The sequence below is a fragment of the Aureobasidium pullulans genome, assembly GCF_000721785.1.
Source record: "Aureobasidium pullulans EXF-150 unplaced genomic scaffold scaffold_40, whole genome shotgun sequence".
NCBI lineage: Eukaryota > Fungi > Ascomycota > Dothideomycetes > Dothideales > Saccotheciaceae > Aureobasidium > Aureobasidium pullulans.
The window spans coordinates 112,049-131,730 of record NW_021941060.1 but is presented as its reverse complement, the minus strand read 5'-3'; the positions used below and the strand labels follow the sequence as shown (position 1 = coordinate 131,730).

The 19,682-nt window shown below is 48.6% G+C and overlaps 7 protein-coding genes across 7 annotated transcripts; 4 read left to right on the top strand and 3 right to left on the bottom strand.

Moving 5' to 3' along the window:
• Positions 1-3,520: 3,520 nt before the first annotated feature.
• Positions 3,521-4,881, bottom strand: M438DRAFT_360184 (uncharacterized protein; the record flags this gene model as incomplete). The annotated part of the gene is made up of 2 exons (XM_029907411.1): positions 3,521-4,670; positions 4,721-4,881. 2 exons carry the CDS (start codon positions 4,879-4,881, stop codon positions 3,521-3,523), a joined length of 1,311 nt encoding a protein of 436 aa, XP_029755052.1.
• Positions 4,882-6,082: 1,201 nt separating this feature from the next.
• M438DRAFT_340311 (uncharacterized protein) lies at positions 6,083-7,412 on the top strand (the record flags this gene model as incomplete). The annotated part of the gene is made up of 3 exons (XM_029904305.1): positions 6,083-6,434; positions 6,509-7,259; positions 7,376-7,412. The coding sequence occupies 3 exons, from the start codon at positions 6,083-6,085 to the stop codon at positions 7,410-7,412; spliced, it is 1,140 nt and encodes a 379-aa protein (XP_029755051.1).
• An 807-nt stretch (positions 7,413-8,219) lies between these two features.
• Positions 8,220-11,465, top strand: M438DRAFT_369928 (uncharacterized protein; the record flags this gene model as incomplete). The annotated part of the gene is made up of 4 exons (XM_029908141.1): positions 8,220-9,126; positions 10,504-10,620; positions 10,681-10,832; positions 10,904-11,465. 4 exons carry the CDS (start codon positions 8,220-8,222, stop codon positions 11,411-11,413), a joined length of 1,686 nt encoding a protein of 561 aa, XP_029755050.1. The 3' UTR covers positions 11,414-11,465.
• Positions 11,466-12,085: 620 nt separating this feature from the next.
• Positions 12,086-14,142, bottom strand: M438DRAFT_400947 (alpha/beta-hydrolase). The gene is made up of 2 exons (XM_029909496.1): positions 13,268-14,142; positions 12,086-13,181 (listed from the first exon to the last, which is right to left on the bottom strand). Exons 1-2 carry the CDS (start codon positions 13,988-13,990, stop codon positions 12,156-12,158), a joined length of 1,749 nt encoding a protein of 582 aa, XP_029755049.1. The 5' UTR covers positions 13,991-14,142; the 3' UTR covers positions 12,086-12,155.
• Positions 14,143-14,864: 722 nt separating this feature from the next.
• M438DRAFT_378630 (MFS general substrate transporter) lies at positions 14,865-16,557 on the top strand (the record flags this gene model as incomplete). Its single annotated transcript, XM_029908838.1, has 5 exons — positions 14,865-15,329; positions 15,384-15,537; positions 15,589-15,843; positions 15,894-16,147; positions 16,198-16,557. 5 exons carry the CDS (start codon positions 14,865-14,867, stop codon positions 16,555-16,557), a joined length of 1,488 nt encoding a protein of 495 aa, XP_029755048.1.
• Positions 16,558-16,577: 20 nt separating this feature from the next.
• On the bottom strand, positions 16,578-17,270 carry M438DRAFT_340307 (uncharacterized protein; the record flags this gene model as incomplete). Its single annotated transcript, XM_029904304.1, has 1 exon — positions 16,578-17,270. The coding sequence occupies one exon, from the start codon at positions 17,268-17,270 to the stop codon at positions 16,578-16,580; it is 693 nt and encodes a 230-aa protein (XP_029755047.1).
• A 184-nt stretch (positions 17,271-17,454) lies between these two features.
• On the top strand, positions 17,455-19,185 carry M438DRAFT_284950 (uncharacterized protein; the record flags this gene model as incomplete). The annotated part of the gene is made up of 1 exon (XM_029901492.1): positions 17,455-19,185. One exon carries the CDS (start codon positions 17,455-17,457, stop codon positions 19,183-19,185), a length of 1,731 nt encoding a protein of 576 aa, XP_029755046.1.
• Between the last annotated feature and the right edge of the window lie 497 nt (positions 19,186-19,682).

Genomic DNA, 19,682 nt, shown 5'->3' with positions numbered 1-19,682 from the left:
TAAAGTGCGCCTTAGGAAGGTTAGGAGTCTTTATAAACAGTGCTAGCCTACGAGCTAAACATCGAGTAGTCTTAAGAGGGCTAGACGATAGAGTATTTAGTCTTTGCTGCCTCGAGGTAGGTTAGCAACTTCTCTATTGCAGGAATTACCTGCTATATAGCACTATAACTAGCACCGCCTCCCCTTCCCTCGAGACGTTAGGTAGTATAATAGAGCGGCTTAAGAAGTTAGTTATATATCGATAAGATAGACTAGTCATCCTACGATAGATAGTCGTTAAGTTAGGTAGGCTTCTTGCGGTGTTTCTAAGGGGGTAGCTTTTAATTAAAATTAGTAATCTTGTTCTAATAGTCTTGCTAGAGCGACTGCTGCTTTTAATAGAACTCCTCTACTATAGGGCGCAGTTTAATAAACACAATAATAGCGTCCTACATTAAATTCTATCGGGTGTCGTTTAGTACATAAAGCTCGTAGATCTAGTCGATTAATGGATGCTCCCTCTGCAACTACTTAAATGCCTCGTTCCTTTAAGGGGAGGAGCGTATCTAAATGATAGTGTTTCTTATCTTACTAAGAGGACCGCGCCGGCGCTAGATAAGAAGGTCTTAGTCTTTAATAGTGACATACGTAAGCTTATTCTCGAAGGCCTCCTCGTCGATACCCTATAACATTGCGCGCGTAACAAGGTTAATCTTATAGCTAGAGCAGCGCAAGCGACGGTATAATAGATTAAAGCCGAATTCTGTCCTAAGGGCTTCGATATAGGTGTCGTTATTCGTTACGTTGTCTGTTATAAAGTAGCCGATTTTATCTGTAAGGTTAAAGTAGTTAATAATGGTAGCAACGTTGTTAGCAATATTAATGCTAGAGTAAGGACTAGACTGTTCTAGCAAGGATAGAAGGAAGGTCTTAAGATTACCGAACTTATTAGCGAAGTAGCAATTAATGCCTAGCAAAGCGCGCAGGTTACGAGAAGACTAGAGATTAAATAATAGATAGATCTTGCTCTACGTAGCATAGAGCTTCTTAGTAATAATGCCGAGATGACTTGTATATGCCTATTTAATCTAGTTAACGATAGATAAGTAGTTAGGAAGACATCCGCGCTTACTAATAGCAGGATTAAGTAATAAGAGCATGTCTTAAAGATAGGAAGATTCTATCATTTAGAAGGCCTAATTGTTATAGCATATCTATGCTACTACCCTAGCCTTCTAAGAAGCATAGTAGAAGACTGTTCTAAAGCGCTCGATGTCCTGCCTATAGTTAGAACTCTTAGTAGAGGAGGCAGCAAAGCTACTCGAGAGACGACTACGTTTCTCGCCTACCCTATAGACGGTAATATTATAGGTCTTAAGTAGATGTTTTGTTAGGGGTGCAGTGCCATTACCGTAGGTGAACGTAGACCTAATAGCCTTTTTCTTATAGCATGTCTTACATACCTAGAAGTAAACCTCTAGTAGAACACCTTACTACTAAACCCTCTACCTATAGTTAAATATCTAGCTCTTGCTTAACCTAAGACCGTTATTATAGGCCTCGAGCTTAATCCTTATCCTGTCTCTTTCTTGCTACTATAGACGTAACTAGTCGATGTCCTTATAGTAGTCGATGTTTCCTATAGTCCTTAATGTATCTGCGCGAGCTATAGTACTTTAAAAATCGTCGGGACGTTAGAACTCGGTAGGTACATAGATTTTAGAGGTAGCGGCAAGGGTAGTTAATGGGGCGTAGTAGTCGCTTTAGGACTCGAAGGGAAACGTATTATCGAGTAATAAGAGGAGCGTAGAGGATTAAGAGGTCTTAGTAGGGGTTTAAGAAGGTTAAGTTAGCATATTGTTATGATTTTTTTATGTGTATATAGGAGACGACGTTAGAGAAGATATCGCGGGGATTAGCTTGGCAGATCTAAGCCCTCTCATTGGCCGACGGCATATGCCGGACCAATTAGAGGGTCTAGTGGAACACTCTAGTAGATCCTTATACCGATCCGATCTACTGGACCTAGATCCACGATCTGGTCCAGTTGCTAGATCCAGTGGATCCTGGACCGGACCGGACCCTCGATCCATCTAGTGTCTACTCTGCCTACAGGAGGTGATATACTATGGCGGCTAGGTAGAGTGTACCTCGAAGATACCTGCAACTATACTAATGAGTTCCGAGTCGGCTGTATAGAAAGGAAACATGATCGAGTGCTACGAAGAAAGAATTAAACCTGCCATCACTAGCGAGACGTGGTTGGTGAACAGAAAACTCAGCTCGGCTTCGGTGACCTCTTTGGCTGCGAAGGTCTGGCCTCGAGCAAAGACAGCTCAGGATCGTCCGGAGAGTGGTCGAACTCGAGAACTGGCTCGTAGGGGCTTGCCATCGTTCTCTCCCCACTGAACTTTCTTGTGGCCTATCTATTCATGGCAGAAGCGAGGTTCTCGACCCTGGTATGTATGTATACTCGTCTGAGTCGATTTGGGTTCAATGCCACTAGTGTGTATGTCATCGTGAATGGAGATGTTGAAATGACTGATGGAGAGCTCCCAAGATGCTGATAATGATCACCCCGATCACCAGTGCGCTGGCAAAGTACTTTCGAACATGGCTGGTTAGAAACGTAGCTGCCCTACTATAACAGTAGAAATATGGAAGGAGACGATAAGACAGCTTGATTCGCCAAACTCACGGTGAACCTGAGCAACTATATACCGCATTTCTGCAACGAAGCATTAGCCAACTACAAAGGGGATCTTGGAACAAATCTATAGCAAACACTTAGCAAAAGACTAGCTAGCCATCTCAACACTGATTAGTGATTGCTGAATCTGGCACAAAGAGGCACGATTGCTCAATTTGTGAGCGTATCTCATTCAAGCAAGGGCCATTTCTAGGTTTCATGGAGACGTAGAGAAACGTGAGCAAGAACAATTCGGAGACAGGCTACTAATTCTCAAAGGCAGTTATGTTTTTGTTCATTCTAGCGACAGCAAACGGTTTGTGAGTATGCTTGAAAAATGCACAATGATTTCATGAGCAGTAAGAGGTCCGAACAAAGATCGTGAAATGTCTGTTTTTTGTAGACGACGACGACGTACAAACAATCCAAAAGTGTCGTGCAGGAGCGTGATCAAGTCGAGACACTGCGGCAGGAGAGACAAAGTAGGGAAGGGCAAAAAAGGCTTACTGCGTGAGTTTCAGCGACGCTGCAAGCCAAGAAATACAGCGGTCAAAACGCAAAAATCTAGGTATCTACCAGGTGGTGGATGGCCGGAGAGAGCCCACCACCGCCATTCATTGGCGAGATATGCTATGCGCTCTCAATCAGGCAGTGTACCATGAAAACCGTCTGTCAAAATGCAAAAGCACATTCCGAGAAGTGCATATATCCACTGAGAGCACGAACTCTGGTGATTCTCACAGTGGAACTTCAGAATTTGTAATCATTTCTTTGCATTGTTATGGTCTTCTAGTGTTATTGGGAGACGTTTGTGTTCTGTAGTCTTCGGTTCTGTAAGTGGTATCCTCTCGTTCACTCATAGAGTTCGTCAGCCTGTTCTTCAGTGAGGTCCTTGAAGGGACTCGGGGGAGATTGCATAGGCTCATCCAGGGGACTCAGAGGAGATTGCAAAGGCTCATCCAGTTCGTCCTGACCGTCCTGACCGTTCTGAACATCTTGGCCTCCACTCTGATCTCCATCCTTGTCCTCACTCCAGCCTACATATTGATCCTCACTCTGATCCTCGTCCTGACTGTGCTGGTCATTCTGATCGTCTTCGTCTTGAACTTCGCCACCATGCACTCCCACACCACAAGCCTTCCGAGCCTCCCGATTCTCCTCAACACCCGCAGCCATCTCCTTCAACTTGGCAACATCCTCTCTCAATGCACCCATGTGATGGCCAAAGAGGTCCTCGTACCATCTGATTGCTTCCACCATGTCCCCCACATCTACTTCGATTCCTATTGCAAAGGTGTTATACGCGAACTGACTGGGGCTGTTGTCGAAGATCTCTCGTCCGTCTTCCAACCCTTCGATGGCATCACTTATCAGCTTGATATTACAGCTTGTCGAGAACGAGGCTGGGCGGTCTTCGAAGCGATCCAGGTAGTAGCGGCCGATAACGATAGCTCTGGTGGCGAGCTTGGAGAGAGGAAGACGGGGCGGGGGGAATCTCAAGGGAGAAGGCAAGGCGAGCATCGAAGGTTGCTGGAGAGTTGGTGAAGGAGATGCAGGCGAGGGCGAAGACGGCAACGAGGTATGGTTCGATCCAGGGAGCTCGTCTTCCATCTCTTCATCTATGTCGTTGCTGGTGATCAAGTCGTTGTCAGTTGTCACCCCGCCAGTTGGAGACACATCAGCTTGCGAAGGAGCAGAAACAGGAGGTGCTGCCGAAGCGGAAACAGTTTGCGAAGAACCCGCGGCAGGGGCTGGCACTGGCGGGATGATAGGAGCGACAACAAAAGCAGCACCAGCAGCGGCAACAGCAGGAGTTGGGTTCAACACAGGGCCAGCAGCTCCAGCAGGGGGCGTCCAGGGTGTTGTGTGAGGCCAGCGACACAAATTTGTCTCAGCATCGATAGCTCGCTCCAAACGTTGATTGACCCGTGCTTCTGCCTTAGCGTGTCTACCACCAGGTTGGGACTTCTTTTCGGCGGTGACGTGTTTTGTGACGGCATCCCTGTCGTGAACACATTAGCATGAGGTACATTGTAAGTATGAATTACATACCGCCTGAGGGCTCTGTAGTCGCAGTTCCTGACGGAACAACAGAACCAACCCATTTTGTGTACAGAGCCCAAATGCGATTTCATATGGGCAAAGCTGGTGAAAGATTTGTTTTCATGACGGTACCAGCATTCTCTGCAGCGAAAAGCGGTTTTCTTAGCCATGGTGAGAAACTGTTGAGAGACACAAATTAGCACACATTACGCATAGAATCACGAGCAAAGGGGGTGTAAGGATAGGTGTGACGTGATCAGATAGCTTAGAAGAAGAAGAAGAATGGTTGCTGCAACATACTGATGGTAGGCACACAACTTGAACAGGGAGTACTTGTCTTGTGAGGTAAGGGCGAGAGTGGATGAAGGGGAAGAAATGTCGAACAGCAGAGCCAATCTTATGCCCTGGTAGAAGTTTGGTCGGATGAGAAGAAAAGGACGGAAGGGACAGGCTAGCGAGAGAAAAGCTATGTCGAACGAACTAAGCGAAGGCACGTCGATCTCTGTCGAATGAACGAAGCGAAGGCACGTCGAGCTCTGTCGAACGAACGAAGCGAAGGCACGATGAGCTCTATTAAACGAACGAAGCGAAGGCACGATGAGCTCTATTAAACGAACGAAGCGAAGGCACGATGAGCTCTATCGAATGAACGAAGCAAGGGCACGATAAGCTCTGTCGAATAAACGAAGCGAAGGCACGATAAGCTCCGTCGAATAAACGAAGCGAAGGCACGATGAGCTCTGTCGAATAAACAAAGCGAAGGNGCATATGTTGGACACATAATAAGGTGAATAGTAGTGGCTGGTTCTAGCAGTGTGACCCCGGCAGATAGGTCGGGTCCTAAGAAGAAGCGAAGAACGTCACGAAACTCGAAAGTACGATAGTATACAGGTAGCATCGTAGCGATAGAGCAGGCACAAAGTGGTGATTATAAAGGAAATGCCACATACGGAAGGGGCAAGCAACGGTCTAGAAGCATAAATCTGCCGATGTGGTGTTGCATAGAGAAGGAAGAGCAATGGAAAGACAGGTAATCCGGCGGGACGCAATCGCTTCTCCAGGCTGTGATAGCAAACGGTTTGCTGCAAGCGTTAGTACAAAGAAACAATAACGAGTGGCTTTGGGTCAAGATGATACCTTGTGACGACCAACGAGGAACTTTATCCTCTTGTGCAATGCCTGTCCGCTGCTTCCATGCTCTTTTCGAACAACGAATCAATGCCAACAGGCTTTATCTGACCTGCAATTTCCTTGACTAGCGATTCAACCCTCTCAAACATCTACAAATACCAGAATCAGTCATAAAGATGTGTTATCTCTCAGGGCCATCACGCCTCCTCTACCCTCCCCCATCCAAACAAGTCTTCCTTAATGGCTCTCTCGGTCTCCAACCCACAAAGCAAGGACCCAACTTCTACGATCGCCAAACAGAGCTCCGGTATACCAGGTCTAGGCAATACCATACTGTTCAGTCCTCGCCAGTTCCCTACTTTTTCAAGCGGTGTTCACGTCAACAGACCTGCCAAAAGACGTCGTCTGGCATCTCCTCCAAGCCACGGCTTGGTCTTCAAATTTGGTCTAGTTTCCAACGCTTCCCGGAATGAGTCTTCTCCACCCAGCACTTATGAACCTGGCAGAGATATCGCGCTCGAAAGACCGAAAATTGCACAAACTGCTCAAATTGATCTTTCCGAGCTTTCGGAGGAGGCCAAAGCCATCATTGGTACACAACTGAGAAGTCATTTATCAACGAGCAAGTCCTCTCCACCTCCCGATCTCGACTGTATAAGGACAAAGCTCTTGCCCCTCGCACCGGCGAGAGTACAATCGACAGAACAAATACCATAACAAGCCCAGACCTGTCGGCAGGAACCGAAGCTGTGACCGAGCTGAAGAACAACAGTGTCTCAGGTTCTCTACTCTCAGAAGAGTCGCAAGTCAGAGCCGCTTCCGTGGCCGGGAGCAAGAGAAGATCCAGAAACAAAGAGTACGTTGTAGCAAAAAAGGAGCCCAGTACAGGTGGGCAATACCTCCAACTCTCGAAGGAGCAGAGGACCCAGCGAGGGAATGCTACGCAGCTGGCCGCTGAAATGAGAGCAAAACAACTGGTTGCAGCCCTGGCGGAATCAGAAACAGACGATGACAGGGGAAGCACCTCTCCGGGGGCCATGACGGTCTCTGGTCCAGTTGTTCATCTTCCCACCGCTCGCGGTACCTCCTTACCGCTCACCTCAATCCTCAAACGCATTGGCAGAGATCCAACACCCACCAAACGTGTCCACTTCCTGACCTTCGACAAGCTCGTCAGTCATACTGCTGCGGGTCTTCAACGCTACACCGACACAAGAACATCCGGCCCTGTGTTGAGTATGTCTTTCTCACTTGCTCACGCTTCCTTCTTGAACCCCTTGTTGACCCCTGCCACCCTGATCAACGCCCTCGAGCATTTCCAGGGCTTGGTAGGACTACTGTTGATCGAGCTAAACAGGTTTATGCGCGCTGCAGAGACAAAGCAAGATGATGGTGCTATGAAAGCTGAACTAATGGCGTATGTAATGCAAGTCAGATTGGCAGAGAGTAGTGTTGCGTTCATAGAGAGACGGTGAGTTCTATTGTGTTCCTTTGCGATCTACAAAAGGAGTAGTTGCTAACTTCCATGTTTAGTATCGTGAATTGCCAGCGTTTGGTATCTGGTGCTTAAGCATTGTCCAGAGACGAGAAGCGCACACACGAACGACGTCCATCGTTACTAATATACACCCTCAGATTGGACACAGTCATTGCCTTCTTGACTTGCTTTGTTCGTATTACTTTTCTGCAAAAGCCTTGTTTTTCTCGAGTTACTTCGTTTCTCGATCGTGCCACTGGTATATCTTCATTTCCAGAGTTTCTGAAAAAGTGTTCGAGCATGAGTTCCGATTCCCGTTTGTTTTCTCTCGCTAGGGATAACAGATACATGATTATATGGTGCAGATGTAACAAGCATCAGGCAGATGTAACACGCATCAGGCAGCACAACTCTAGCAAGTCAAGGACAGGCCATCCATCCGCCCAAATACTTCTCGCTCGCTCGCGCCAATCCTATGCAGTGTTCATCGTTGCCACTCATCACGTTTATCATCAGCTATACGCATGAATCGATCGTGAGAGAAATCGACGACCTCAACCGGTCCAAGGCCATCAACATCATCAATTACCGAGGGGACACGCACGACACATCCCGACACAGCGAGACTCCTGTCAGTAACGCGTCGCTTGCCGGTGACTCCCCTTCTCTTATCGGAGGTACAACGTCTCGCGCTGTCTCTCAAGGCAAGGTCGCGCCTTCTAAGCCACTGTCTCAACCAACTTCTCATCGGTTGCTCTCTCAGTCTCCGACGCACGTGGAAATCATACGTCTTCTGCTATTTTCATTGAGAAGCGAAATTCTGGAGTTCCAGGTCTAGGAAGAACCATACTATCCAGATCCCGACAATTGCCCATCTCCACAGGAGGGATCAACGCCGGAATGCCATCCAAGAGACGTCGTCTCGCCTCACCTCCCAGGCACGGCTTATCCTTTAACTTCGATCTTGATACCAACGCTCTGCCACCCCCATCTGTTACGAGAGATAGGGGCGCACCGCCCGGTACCAAAAGTTTCAGCAGAGATATCACTCTTTACAAGCCGGAAATCGCAAAGGCCGCTCAGATTGAGTTCTCCGAGCCCTCTGACCAGACAAAGGCCATCATGCGCTATGCCATCGAGAGACCAGCTGTCGACAGAACACTTGCCTCTATATCTGAGCCTCGACTATATAGCGAGGGTGGCATAAGCAGGGCGATCACAGCGACTGCCGCAGGCCCTGCAGTTGAGGCTGGAGCCGAGCACAACAACAAGAAAATTCTTGACCCTTTATCTGGAGAAGCCCCTGACGCCAAACCGACTCCCGTGGCCACCGTGATGACAGCAAAAGAGCTAACGGCACGCAAGCATCATGACGAGCTGCAAGAGGAGAAGAGGGTCCAACACAATCATTCTGCTCAGATCGCAGCCAGGTCCAGAGGCAAACGTCTTGCCGAAGCGCTTGATAAGATTGAAGAGGGAGATTTGCAAGCAAGTGGTGTTGACCGCGGATACGTGGCTAGAGTTGACCCCAGCCCGGCCGTCCGCCCGATTACTCCTCATCGCACATCCCCATGGCTCAAGTCAATACTCAAGAGCGAAACCAGGGGTACAGCTCCGCCTACCAAGCGCGTACACTTCTTGACTCTGGAAACGCTGGTTGACCACACGAGCAAACATCTAGAGCGTTACAACAACAAGAGAATTTCTGGTCCGGTACTGAGCATCTCATTTGCTCTCGTTCACGCCTCATTGTCGTCATCCCCTCCGAATTCCGCAAAACTGCTCTCCGCCCTCCAGGATTTCAAGGGTCTGTTATCTTTGCTCTTGGAGAAGCTAAGGGGGTTTCTAAGAACCGCACAAGCTTCAGAAGGTGCTGCTAAAAAGGCAGCTTTGTTTCGCGAACAAGTTGACCTAGCTGAGAAGGACATGGAGTTTTTGGGAAGACGGTAGTTTTGTTTAATTGATTTGACGGTGTTGGGAATTGTGTTGCTGACTTGATGCGATAGTACGGTAGACTGTCGGCGTTTGATGCCTCATGTTTGAGTGATCCCCAAGAAGCGCAGACATGGACGGCATCCATGGCATGTTGCCTAGTGTTAATCAACAGGATCAATAGATTGGCTATCGTTCGTAGCTCGCTTTATCCATGTTGTCGTACAAAAATGCTCTTTCCTGAAATTTGTCTTTCCTTCTACAATGCTACTCGTGGGCAAAATGGGACGAGTCTTATGCTTTCCGGGACACGCCGGTCACAGATATGGCTCGTCACCCGGCTTTGCCTGTGACAGCTCTTCTACACCTTGGCCGAATGCAGCCTAGAAATCAATCTAGCCGGCTTTTTTACTGTCTTCGCGTTAAGCTTCCACGACCGAAGAGAGACGCGATAAACAAAGCTTCTCATGAAGGCGACAGGTGCGACCCTGTCCTGCACTCTTCACATCCCTAACCACCGACATCGGCATCTCATCTCTCTAATTTTCCTATCCCAACCATAGCAATTGTCCACCCCAAACCTTTCGCATGGTCTTTTCTTTGTGAGTATTCTGACCTCTCATCCTCATCACTGCTTTAGTGTCTATCGTGTCGCTGTTGTCGCATCACATTCGATCAATCAATTCTCGGGCAAGTATTGCCCGGATGACTAAGCTTTAGGACCCGCAAATCGTGCCATTCTTTGCCTCTGTGTCAACATCTCGTGGCCAAATCTTTGAACAAGGCAAGTGTTTGACTTGTAACCTTTCAAAAGCAGTGTATCGCAATTATGTTTGCGGAAGTGGCTAATTATGCTAATGATGCTGGTAAGTGATTTCCTCATGTCTTTGAGGTGTTTCCTTCTTCGGTGGTGTTCGGAAGACGCTTTCCCGAGATTTTGGTTGTGTTGGGTATGCTGCTATGGCCGTCTTTCCGCGACAGAGGATGTATTTGATCCTAGTGAAGGTTTGACAGAGTGTAAAATCTATGGACTGTCCATTCCAGGAAGCTTCTGTCGCTTTTGCTTGTCGTTTCCCCTTTCCAAACTCCAACGGAGGCTTTGCTGGCAGGCGATTTTCTGTTATTCCTTTGATTCTCAACAACCGCCCACACCCCGTTTCTTTCATCTCTCTTAATACGACCATTAGTGTTATGAAACTAGAAAAAGGACAATAAGGCTGTAAACTGCTGTATACTGACATTGCTTATGCAGCGGCGGTCGAGAAATCATTGAGATTACTGCAAGCATTTGTGCAGATAGCAGCTGGTACCACATCATCAATCACTGATGCAAAGACATGGAACATGGCCAGAGGGCAATTCGCACTTTGTAAGATTTTCCAGTGAATTTCTTTCCAATCACAGAATCTAACTGATGTGTGAGAAATAGCGCGTCGTTACCTCCGCCTATTCAAGTGGATAGACTTCAGTCAAGCGTCCACAATAACCTGGACCTCTTCTCCACCTTCATCCCGCCGCGTCCTCGCGACTGCCAAAAATATGCTTTTGGCTATATATTTTTTCATGGAGATGTTCTGTATCGTAAGCTGCCACATGCTCCCTGCCACCTTCAACACCCCATTCTCTCCCACAAATATACTAACGCAACACAGACCAATGCAATGGGCATCACCACCTCTTCATTCTTGACAGCTTTACAACATCATGCCCTCCAAGTTTGGTTTTTCGCTATAAGCACCTCCCTTTTACTCACGACTCATGACTACCTTTCTCAAAACATGTCGTCCGCGACTTTGGCTTCTGACCTCGTACTCGATTGCTGCGATATCCTCATCCCTGGCTCCGCGGTCGGCTGGATACCGGTGGATTCCGTGACCGTGGGGATCGCTTCCAGTATCAGTAGCATCATCGCAGGCCAGCAGATCTGGGCACGAGTACAAAAGGAAGCCAAGGACAAGGAAATGAGAAAGAGAGAAAAGTCGATGAGGAAAGTGAGATTTGAGAAAGGGACCAAGGTGTCCGAGGAAGAAGAAGAATTGAGTGAGAAGGAAGGGAAGGAGGAAGAGGCGAGTAATGGCGTGGTTGATGGGAGTGTCAAGGTTTTGGCTAATGCTGCTGGTGGTGCAAATGGAGGTGTGAAGAAGAGATCGAAGAAGGCGTAGGATGTAGATGTGATGAATCGGTAGATCTATCTAGGTATACACATGTACATGCTTATGATCTTTGATCTGTTTCCTCAAGGTAGACGTTATCGCCCATTCGTCTTTGCAACACGAAGACTGTGAGCGATGTAACATGGATGATACTGCATCCGTCACACGACCGCTTAGCTATACCGAGGTGAATAGAAGTCGCATCGCAGGACTTCGTATTGTTTGTCGTCGGTTAAGAGAGATCTTTCCCACATCTCGCTCTTTTGAGCCTTCTCGACCGGTCGAGACTGACACACCGCATGCGCTTTGCAAGTTTCGTGATTAGTAGAGCTTGAAAGACCTTTTCAGGCTAATCTGCATCCCAGTAATGAACACGAAAAGAGGAGTATGTTCCAAAAGCGGATGGAATTGGAGCATTGTTTGTGGAAAAACGTTGGTGTTTGCTGATGTTTTTTTGGATGGTGGGAAGGAAGCTGCGAGAGGTGCTGGATTGATTATGGATAAATGTTTTAGAGGTGATGGGGACTGTGATGGGAGAAAATCATGCTTGGGCTAGTAGATGTCTGTTGATTCATATTCTTCAGGGTTGAAATATGCAGGTTATTCTGGTGTTAAGCGAGTTAATCCAGTGTTGCATATCATAGTCTTTATAAAAAAAAAATGTGCAAAAAAGGGGCCTTTGCCCAACTTGAGATATTGGCAGTATAAGCGGGAACTGATCGGTTCTCGCTTTGGACTTTTTACACCAGTTCTAATCTTCCACATTGGGGGTTTGCGACCACCAGAATTCGCATTGTTTGGAGCCCCAGGTATCGTTGAGCAATTCTGCTATGACACCTTTACCCTTTCCACCGGCACGTTCGTCGTTACCCGCGCCGAAAACCATGGTCTTGTGTTCTTGCTCTCCTTGCTTACCCCATGCTTCCCAAACCGGTCGTTTCCACCTCCCCTCCACGGCATTCGGATCCCCGGTCAAAACGAAACTGACAATGTAGTCATGAAATACGCCAGCGAGTTCTTTATGCGTGGAAGAGACGGATGTGGTGGATGGGTCGAAGGTCTCATACCACATTTGATCGCCGTGATTAGCGCCGCCGAGGATGGTACGATTGGTGGCCCAGTGGTATAGATACACCGGTGTTTTGGAAAATTGCGCGGTTTGCCGGACAGGGCAAACGTATGCGTAATGTCCATACGCAGCTTCTAGACGTTTATACTGCGCACCTACATCCAAACCTCTGGTATCAAGATACTCAGAATCAGGATAAACAGCAGGATCAGGATATAATTGTTCAACAACATCCAACTCCTCATTTCCCAAATGCGGAAGCAGTTCGGCCCAAAATTCGCGGAATTGTGCGGATGTAGTGGTGGTCTTGGGTACATACATTGTTCCTTCATTGTGATTGAAGCCAGTGAGAATGGGCACGTTGGCGTAGTTTCCTGATTTCCAGGCTGACAAGGGGCGTCGGGAGATCAAGTCGTTGTCGATGACGGGTTGCCATGCCCATCTGACGGAAGGGTTCCAATGGGCAAAGACTGTGTTTGAAGCTTCCACTATACTTGCTTCGGAGGCGTTGCGGAGACAAGGGAGGATCGCGGTGTCGGAGAGACCAGAGCAAGAGGTCAGGGTGAGGAACATCTGGAATTGTGCTTCATGCAGGGCAGAATCGTAAGGGTGAAGGGCGCGTGAGGTGGGTCCACCGGATTCGATTACCGTTTTGTGGAAGAGGGGGTATTGGTGTGGGGAGTTGATGTTCATGATATGATGGCCAATCTGTTCCTTGTATGAGTAAACTTTCTCCCTTCATCATAACGTCATGACCGCCAATGCTGACGAGAGTGAAAATGAATGGAACTCACCGAATGTGCACCAGCGCTCAACCCAACCAACGTAACATCTCCCTCATCACCTCCAAACGCAGCAATATTATCCCTCACCCATTCCAACATAAGCACCTGATCATGCAACCCCAAATTTAACACTCCCTCCTTTTCCGTAACTTTCGAATTCAAAAAGCCAAGCGCACCAATCCTGTAATTGAAGCTGACGGCAACGAAACCCTCAGTCGCAAATCCAACCATAGAAGCCGTATTATGCATCTTCGCCGTACCGCGATTAAAAGCTCCTCCGTGGATATAAACCATAACGGGCACTTTTTTGTCCTTGGGTAAAGAGGCAGGGCGGAAGATGTTGGCGGTCAAACAATCTTCAGACCAAATATCTTCGCCGCCACCGGGAGGAAGTAGTTGTTTTCCAGGACATCTGGGGCCAAAAGCATCAGCCTTGAAGGTCTCGTTTCCAGGCTGTACGGCAACAGGTTTGGCAAATCTCAAAGCACCGGTGGGAGCGGCTGCGTAGGGAAACCCAAGAAATGCTTCCACTGGCGTTGGAAAAGCGTCATCGATGATTGTGCCAACCAGAGTAGCTTGAGGTATAGTGACAGCAGGTAGAGAAGAGACGGTAGAGTGGTAGCCGAGAAATCCCAAGACTTGCTGGTGTAGAGAAGCGTAATTTGCTGCTGCCAGCACCAGAGGGATGAGCAAGGCGAAGGCGAAATGCCTTGATGGGTTGGAAGAAGACATGCTTGGTAGTCGATTGATTTGAAGACCAAGGACCAGTGGTGCAGTTGACGCGGACGCAGCTGGCCTTTTGGTTTTGACAAAAAGTCGCCGATCACGCAATTGGAGGAGTGGAGTTCGGAGCCCGATTCAGCGATGTTGTTCGTACGGCGGGGCGGGCAACTTGATGATCTGTCATGTTTGTGATACTTGCCCTGATGTCTAGTCAAAGGAAGTGTACGGAGTAATGGTAGTGGTACCAAGGTACTTGATGGTTATCGATAGGCCATCTGCCCTATCGCGGGGAAGCACTTCGCCCGGCCGAAAAAGGAACTGGGGCGCGGAGACAAGTGCCGATGCTGAGATAGATAAGATCTTCAAAGCAGTAAAGATAGACGGCGTGACTGACTCGAGTAGGTATTGTGAAAGATTGGAGTTGTGCTCGAGTTGTTTGAAAATGAACTGAGTTGCAAGTTTGTGATCTTGATCATCCAGATAAAACAGCACCCAAGTCTTTTACATCTTGTCGATGCGACTTGAATGAGGTGAAGAGATTCGAATGACAAGAAGACCAGCCCTCTTCCGACATCTTTCGATAGGCGTAGGAGCCGGAAGATCCATGTGAGGGCTGAGAAAAGAGAGCGGGGGTTAAGATAATGGTGATATGTTATCTTCCCTGACCACCACCACCACATCTTGGCAACACAACTATACAAAGTCCACCTCGCAGATCCCTTGTGCAAATTCATTCCCATCCACCCTCATCATGCCTCCAGTCTCTCTCCCCTTCAAATCCACAATATCTGCATCAACTTCAGAAAAGATGGCCGACCAAGCTCCACGCACCGACGACATGTCCATCAAAGAGAAACCCCTCGCCGACCCAGAAACCACAGAGATGGATCTCAAGACCGGAGAAGTCATCGAAGACCTCGACGCCGCAGAAGTGTTTCTCCGCCAACACAATTTCTCACACGCCTACCTTGCCGAGATCCTTCAAGACGAAGCCGCTTGCAAAAAGCTCGTTCGCAAAGTCAATTGGACATTGATGCCATTGCTGTGCGGAACATATTTGCTACAATATATCGATAAACAAGCATTGAGTTACTCTGCTGTCTTTGATCTCTTCACCAGTACTGGCACTACCAGTGATGAATACTCTTGGTTGACGAGTATATTCTATTTTGGCTACTTGGTGTCAGAATGGCCCAGTAGTTACTTGGCGCAGCATTTCCCAACTGGAACGGTCTTGAGTTGTTTCGTTACGATTTGGGGTAGTGTGTTGATGTTGACGGCGGCGTGTTCGAACTTTACTGGACTGGCGATTTGCCGATTCATCTTGGGTTGCTTTGAAGCTCCAATTGTGAGTCTTGGTTGGGAGATGATGGCTTGATGGCTTTGCTGATTCGACGGACAGACACCTTGCTTCATGATGTTGGTCGGCATGTGGTTTACACGAAAGGAACAACCTTCTCGTGCGGGTATCTTCTACTGCTTCAACGGCGTTGGAAGTATGGTTGGTGGTATCCTCTTCTATGGTGTCGGTCAGCTCGACGGCTTTCCAGTCTGGAGTGAGTTGAACTGCGATATTCGGATATATGCACATGGCTAACATCTTGCAGGAGTCATCTTCTTGCTCTGTGGAGGCTTGACAATCATCTGGGGCATTGTCCTATTCTTCTTCCTCCCCAACAACATCATGACTGCAAAGTTCTTCTCGCCAGAGGAGAAAGCGTTGCTCATCGCCCGCAGCCAGACCAACCGCACAGGAGTTTACAACCCCAAGATCAAGATGTCTCAGGTCAAGGAAGCCCTGTTGGACCCTCAGATCTGGATCTTGTTCTTGTTCGTGTTGTGCAACGAGGGAATCAACGGAGGTAAGAGATGTCTATTCTTCGTTTCCGTGTTCGAACGCTGACCAAGACAGGTTTCGCCAACTTCGGCAAGCTGATCGTCAAGGGTATCGCTCATGGTGATGCTCTAAAAACGACAGCATATGGCATTCCATCGGGTGGATTTCAAGTATTCTTCGTCTTCACCGGACCGTATCTTGCGTCCAAGTTCAAGAACATCCGCACATATATTATGGCGTTGTACCTCCTGCCAACAATCATCGGCACCAGTCTTGTTTGGAAGCTGCCGAGAAGCAACTCAAACGGTCTTCTGGTCTCATACTACCTGGTGAGTGTCGCAAGCTCCATGTTCAAAAAGCAGGACTGACAAGCAGACAGATTGGCTCATTCGTCGCATCCCTGGTACTGGCCCTGCAGATGCCGGCGAACAACGTCGCAGGCTACACCAAGAGAGTCACGTCGACAGCATTCGTGTTCCTGGCGTATTGTATTGGTAACATCTGCGGACCCCATGCTTTCCTGGCAGCCGAGGCACCCGTATACCAGACAGGTTGCAAATTCATCATCGCATGCGCAGTAATTCAATTGGCTCTGGTAGTCGCTTTGAGAATGTTGCTGATGCAACGCAACAAGAAGAGAGATGCAGAGTTCGGGCTCGTGTCTGACATGGACACAAGTGAGGAGACGATTGAAGATCTGACAGATTTCGAAAACCCTCGGTTCAGATATTCGTACTGAGATGAGATAGTGATTCAATGTTATACCAAACGTCTTTCAGCCTTCTTGATATCCTTCCTCAATTTGCGAATTTCGACAGCGACGAGACGGAGTGCTTGTGCAGAATTGGCGGCCTCAATGAGCGGACTCTCGATAGCAGAGATGAAGGACTTTTGCGAAGCTCTCAAGGCAGGAGGAACCAAGATACCGTACCAGTGAAGGGGATCACGAGGTTTCTGTTGTGCCTTGTCCTGATGGCTTGTTGTCTTTGATTTGTCTTGTTCTTCCGAGAGCTTCTCTTCTTCTGTGTCTCGAGGCGGAGTTGAGGGTGGTGTTGGCTGTTGCTGTTCCGGTTGATCCGGTTTCTTTCCCTTTGCTTCCTTATCGGATGACTTCTCACCAGATTTGGTCGAGTGCTCGTTCGAAGTGTCGGTAGATGGTGAGGTGTCATCAGCCTTCAAGGCGAGGCAGGGCACATCGTTGTCGTTGGTGGAAGCTTCGAAGCGGCGAGTGGCTTGCATACGGTCGTCATAATATTCTTGTCCATAGCGAACACGAGTGGTGGATTTGAAAGTTGCTTGAGCGAGGTCGAAGAAACCTGATGAGAAATGACGGGCCAATTGTTGCTGCGCTTGGTGGTATGAGTCGAGCAGAGTCAGGTGCTTCTCCCACAGCGCATCCAATTGATCGCGAAGCTCGTCCACGCCGATCTCTGGCTTGGCTTCTTCAACCATTGCGTCAACTTGATGTTCGTGGTGTACAAGAGGAAAAGAGTGGTATACAGGAGAAATGTGGTGCCGGCCAATCACGGAGGAGACGCGGAGAGACATTGAAGCTCGACAGTCTTGGCAATCACCGCCGCCGCAATCGAATCATCCATCCGACATGACCACAAGAAGATTGTAATCACAACAAAAGATGGTGTTGACATCACGACCGCCGTCGCTATTACGGCATCTCCGAACCAAACGACTGCCGAATCAATCAAATCAATCATCCCTCCGCCTCTTTACGCAAAAGCATCCGCTCCTTCTCATAACCCGCACATCGTCACCACGCCCGCAACTTCCCTATCTGTCGCAACCTTCCCGAAACGTACTTGCCTCGCGCCAAACCGCCCGTTTTCTCACGACCGAGAATAAGAATTACGTCAAAGAGCAGGTCTGGCTGGCTGCCAAATGGTCCGCCGTAGGATGGTCGTTCTTCCTTCTCGGTGTCGTCGCTCTCTACGGCATCAACCAGGAAGTGCTAGAACGCAAGACTCCTTCGCCTGAAGAATGGTCTTTCTTTTCGCGCAACCATTTCCGATGCGCCAATGCTGCTGTCAAACCCGATCATGAATACACCGATTGGGCTCAAGTCGCGACAGAGTTCAGAAGATGTCTGGAAAGATTGGAAGATGAAGCCATTGATGGAAAAGGCACAACCCCCCTCGTCCCTGGTATGGAACACATCCGCGGAATCAATCCCTCTGCCTTTGACGTGCAGGATAAGAGTGCAGCGTGGAAAGAGGGTTATTTCCAGGTCGTCATGAATTGCGCCAGGGCATCTGAACATATCGACAACATGGTTCTGGATACCTCTCGCGGCATCGTCTTTCCAAAAGATGTCGTTATTGGTCCTTCCAACCCTTCCCCTCGACCCTGTCCTCCTGGCGCCGAGTCTGCCCCTCGCGAAGAAGATTGCGAACAAGCATACGCGCCGCCAGAAACCTTCTACCTCAAGGTCCTCACCGGTGTCGGCTTTTCTACTCGTCACAGGATTCAAGCCGCTCTTGCATACGCCAATTGGCTGGAGATCAAGGGCCTAAGCGACTCTGCCGATGAAACTTACAAATGGGCTGTCGACATTGCTGCTTCAGCACTGCCAGCACCCGAGCAAGTCATTGATGCCGAATCCTCCATCTTGCGCGTCAACGAAGTCACTCCCCCATCCCCTAATATCCTCACAACTGCAACCGCTCTGGCCACTCACCGCGCTCGTTCCGGCAACATCACTTCCGCCCTCCCCATCTTCCTCTCTGTCCTTCGCGCCCGCCATGCCGCGCCCGTAGACATCGCTCCTCCTTCACGCTCAGAATACCGCGACTTCACCGTCTCCGATCCCACATCCACCGACATTGGCGCCTTCTTCAACATCGTCAAATCTCTCTTCACTCCCCCTACTTACCCTTCTCTTCCTCCCTCGGGCGATGAGCCTTTCCTCCGCCTTCCCGCCAACATCCCTGATTGCACCGAAGCAGAACTTATGCTGTATATCGGTGAAATCCTCTTCGCCACCGCAATACCAGGCAGAGAAGATGAAGGATTAGGATGGACGAAAAATGCTGTTGCTATTGCCGAGCAAGGTGTTGCTTCCGATGCTCTTCCTGCCAACAAGAATAAATGCAGAGCTTGTCTGGAAACTGGAATTGCCAATTGGGGTGCTATGGTAACCAAACTCCTTCGCGAAGAGACAACCAAGGGCACAACTACTTCTTCGTCTTCATTATGGGGAAGTTGGTTCGGCGGCAGTGACAAGCAGCAAAATAAGATGAGTTGGGAAGATGAGCTGAGAGCTGTCGAGGAGGTCCGCATGAATCTGGTGGCCCAAGGGATTAACAATAAGCTTGCTGCTGCTCCCCAGCGCACAGGCACTTTCATCGGATGAACGACCCATACACAATGAAGTGGATATCTGCAACATTATCACCAGAGCACCGCTACAAGGACCATGAGATATCGGTCGCACGCATCGGCATGGAGAAGATCACTCGACAGCCATGGACACCGCAAACGCTTGAAGCCCATCGAACCACCATCCGAGTCCCGGGAGGCTGTGTCTACCATCAATTCAAGGAGCAAGAGGAACACCAGCAGTCAGCTCGAGCATCTTTGACCGTGGAAGATCATCATGGATCTGTAGTCAGTCCACGATACAGTGAATACTCATCTTCGTCCGCACAGCCAGCCAGCTTTCCTTCCATACACGTTTTAACAAGCACACTTGAACCAGACATTTGCAAATATGTACAAGGTCTTGTTAAGGCAATATACAGTACCTCTCCCATAGCTTTCAAAAACCCAAACAATATAGAGTTGATGTTTGAATTTATAGGGTCATCTCCTGCTCTCCGTGCCAGCAAGATCCCACCGTTTTTCCTGCAT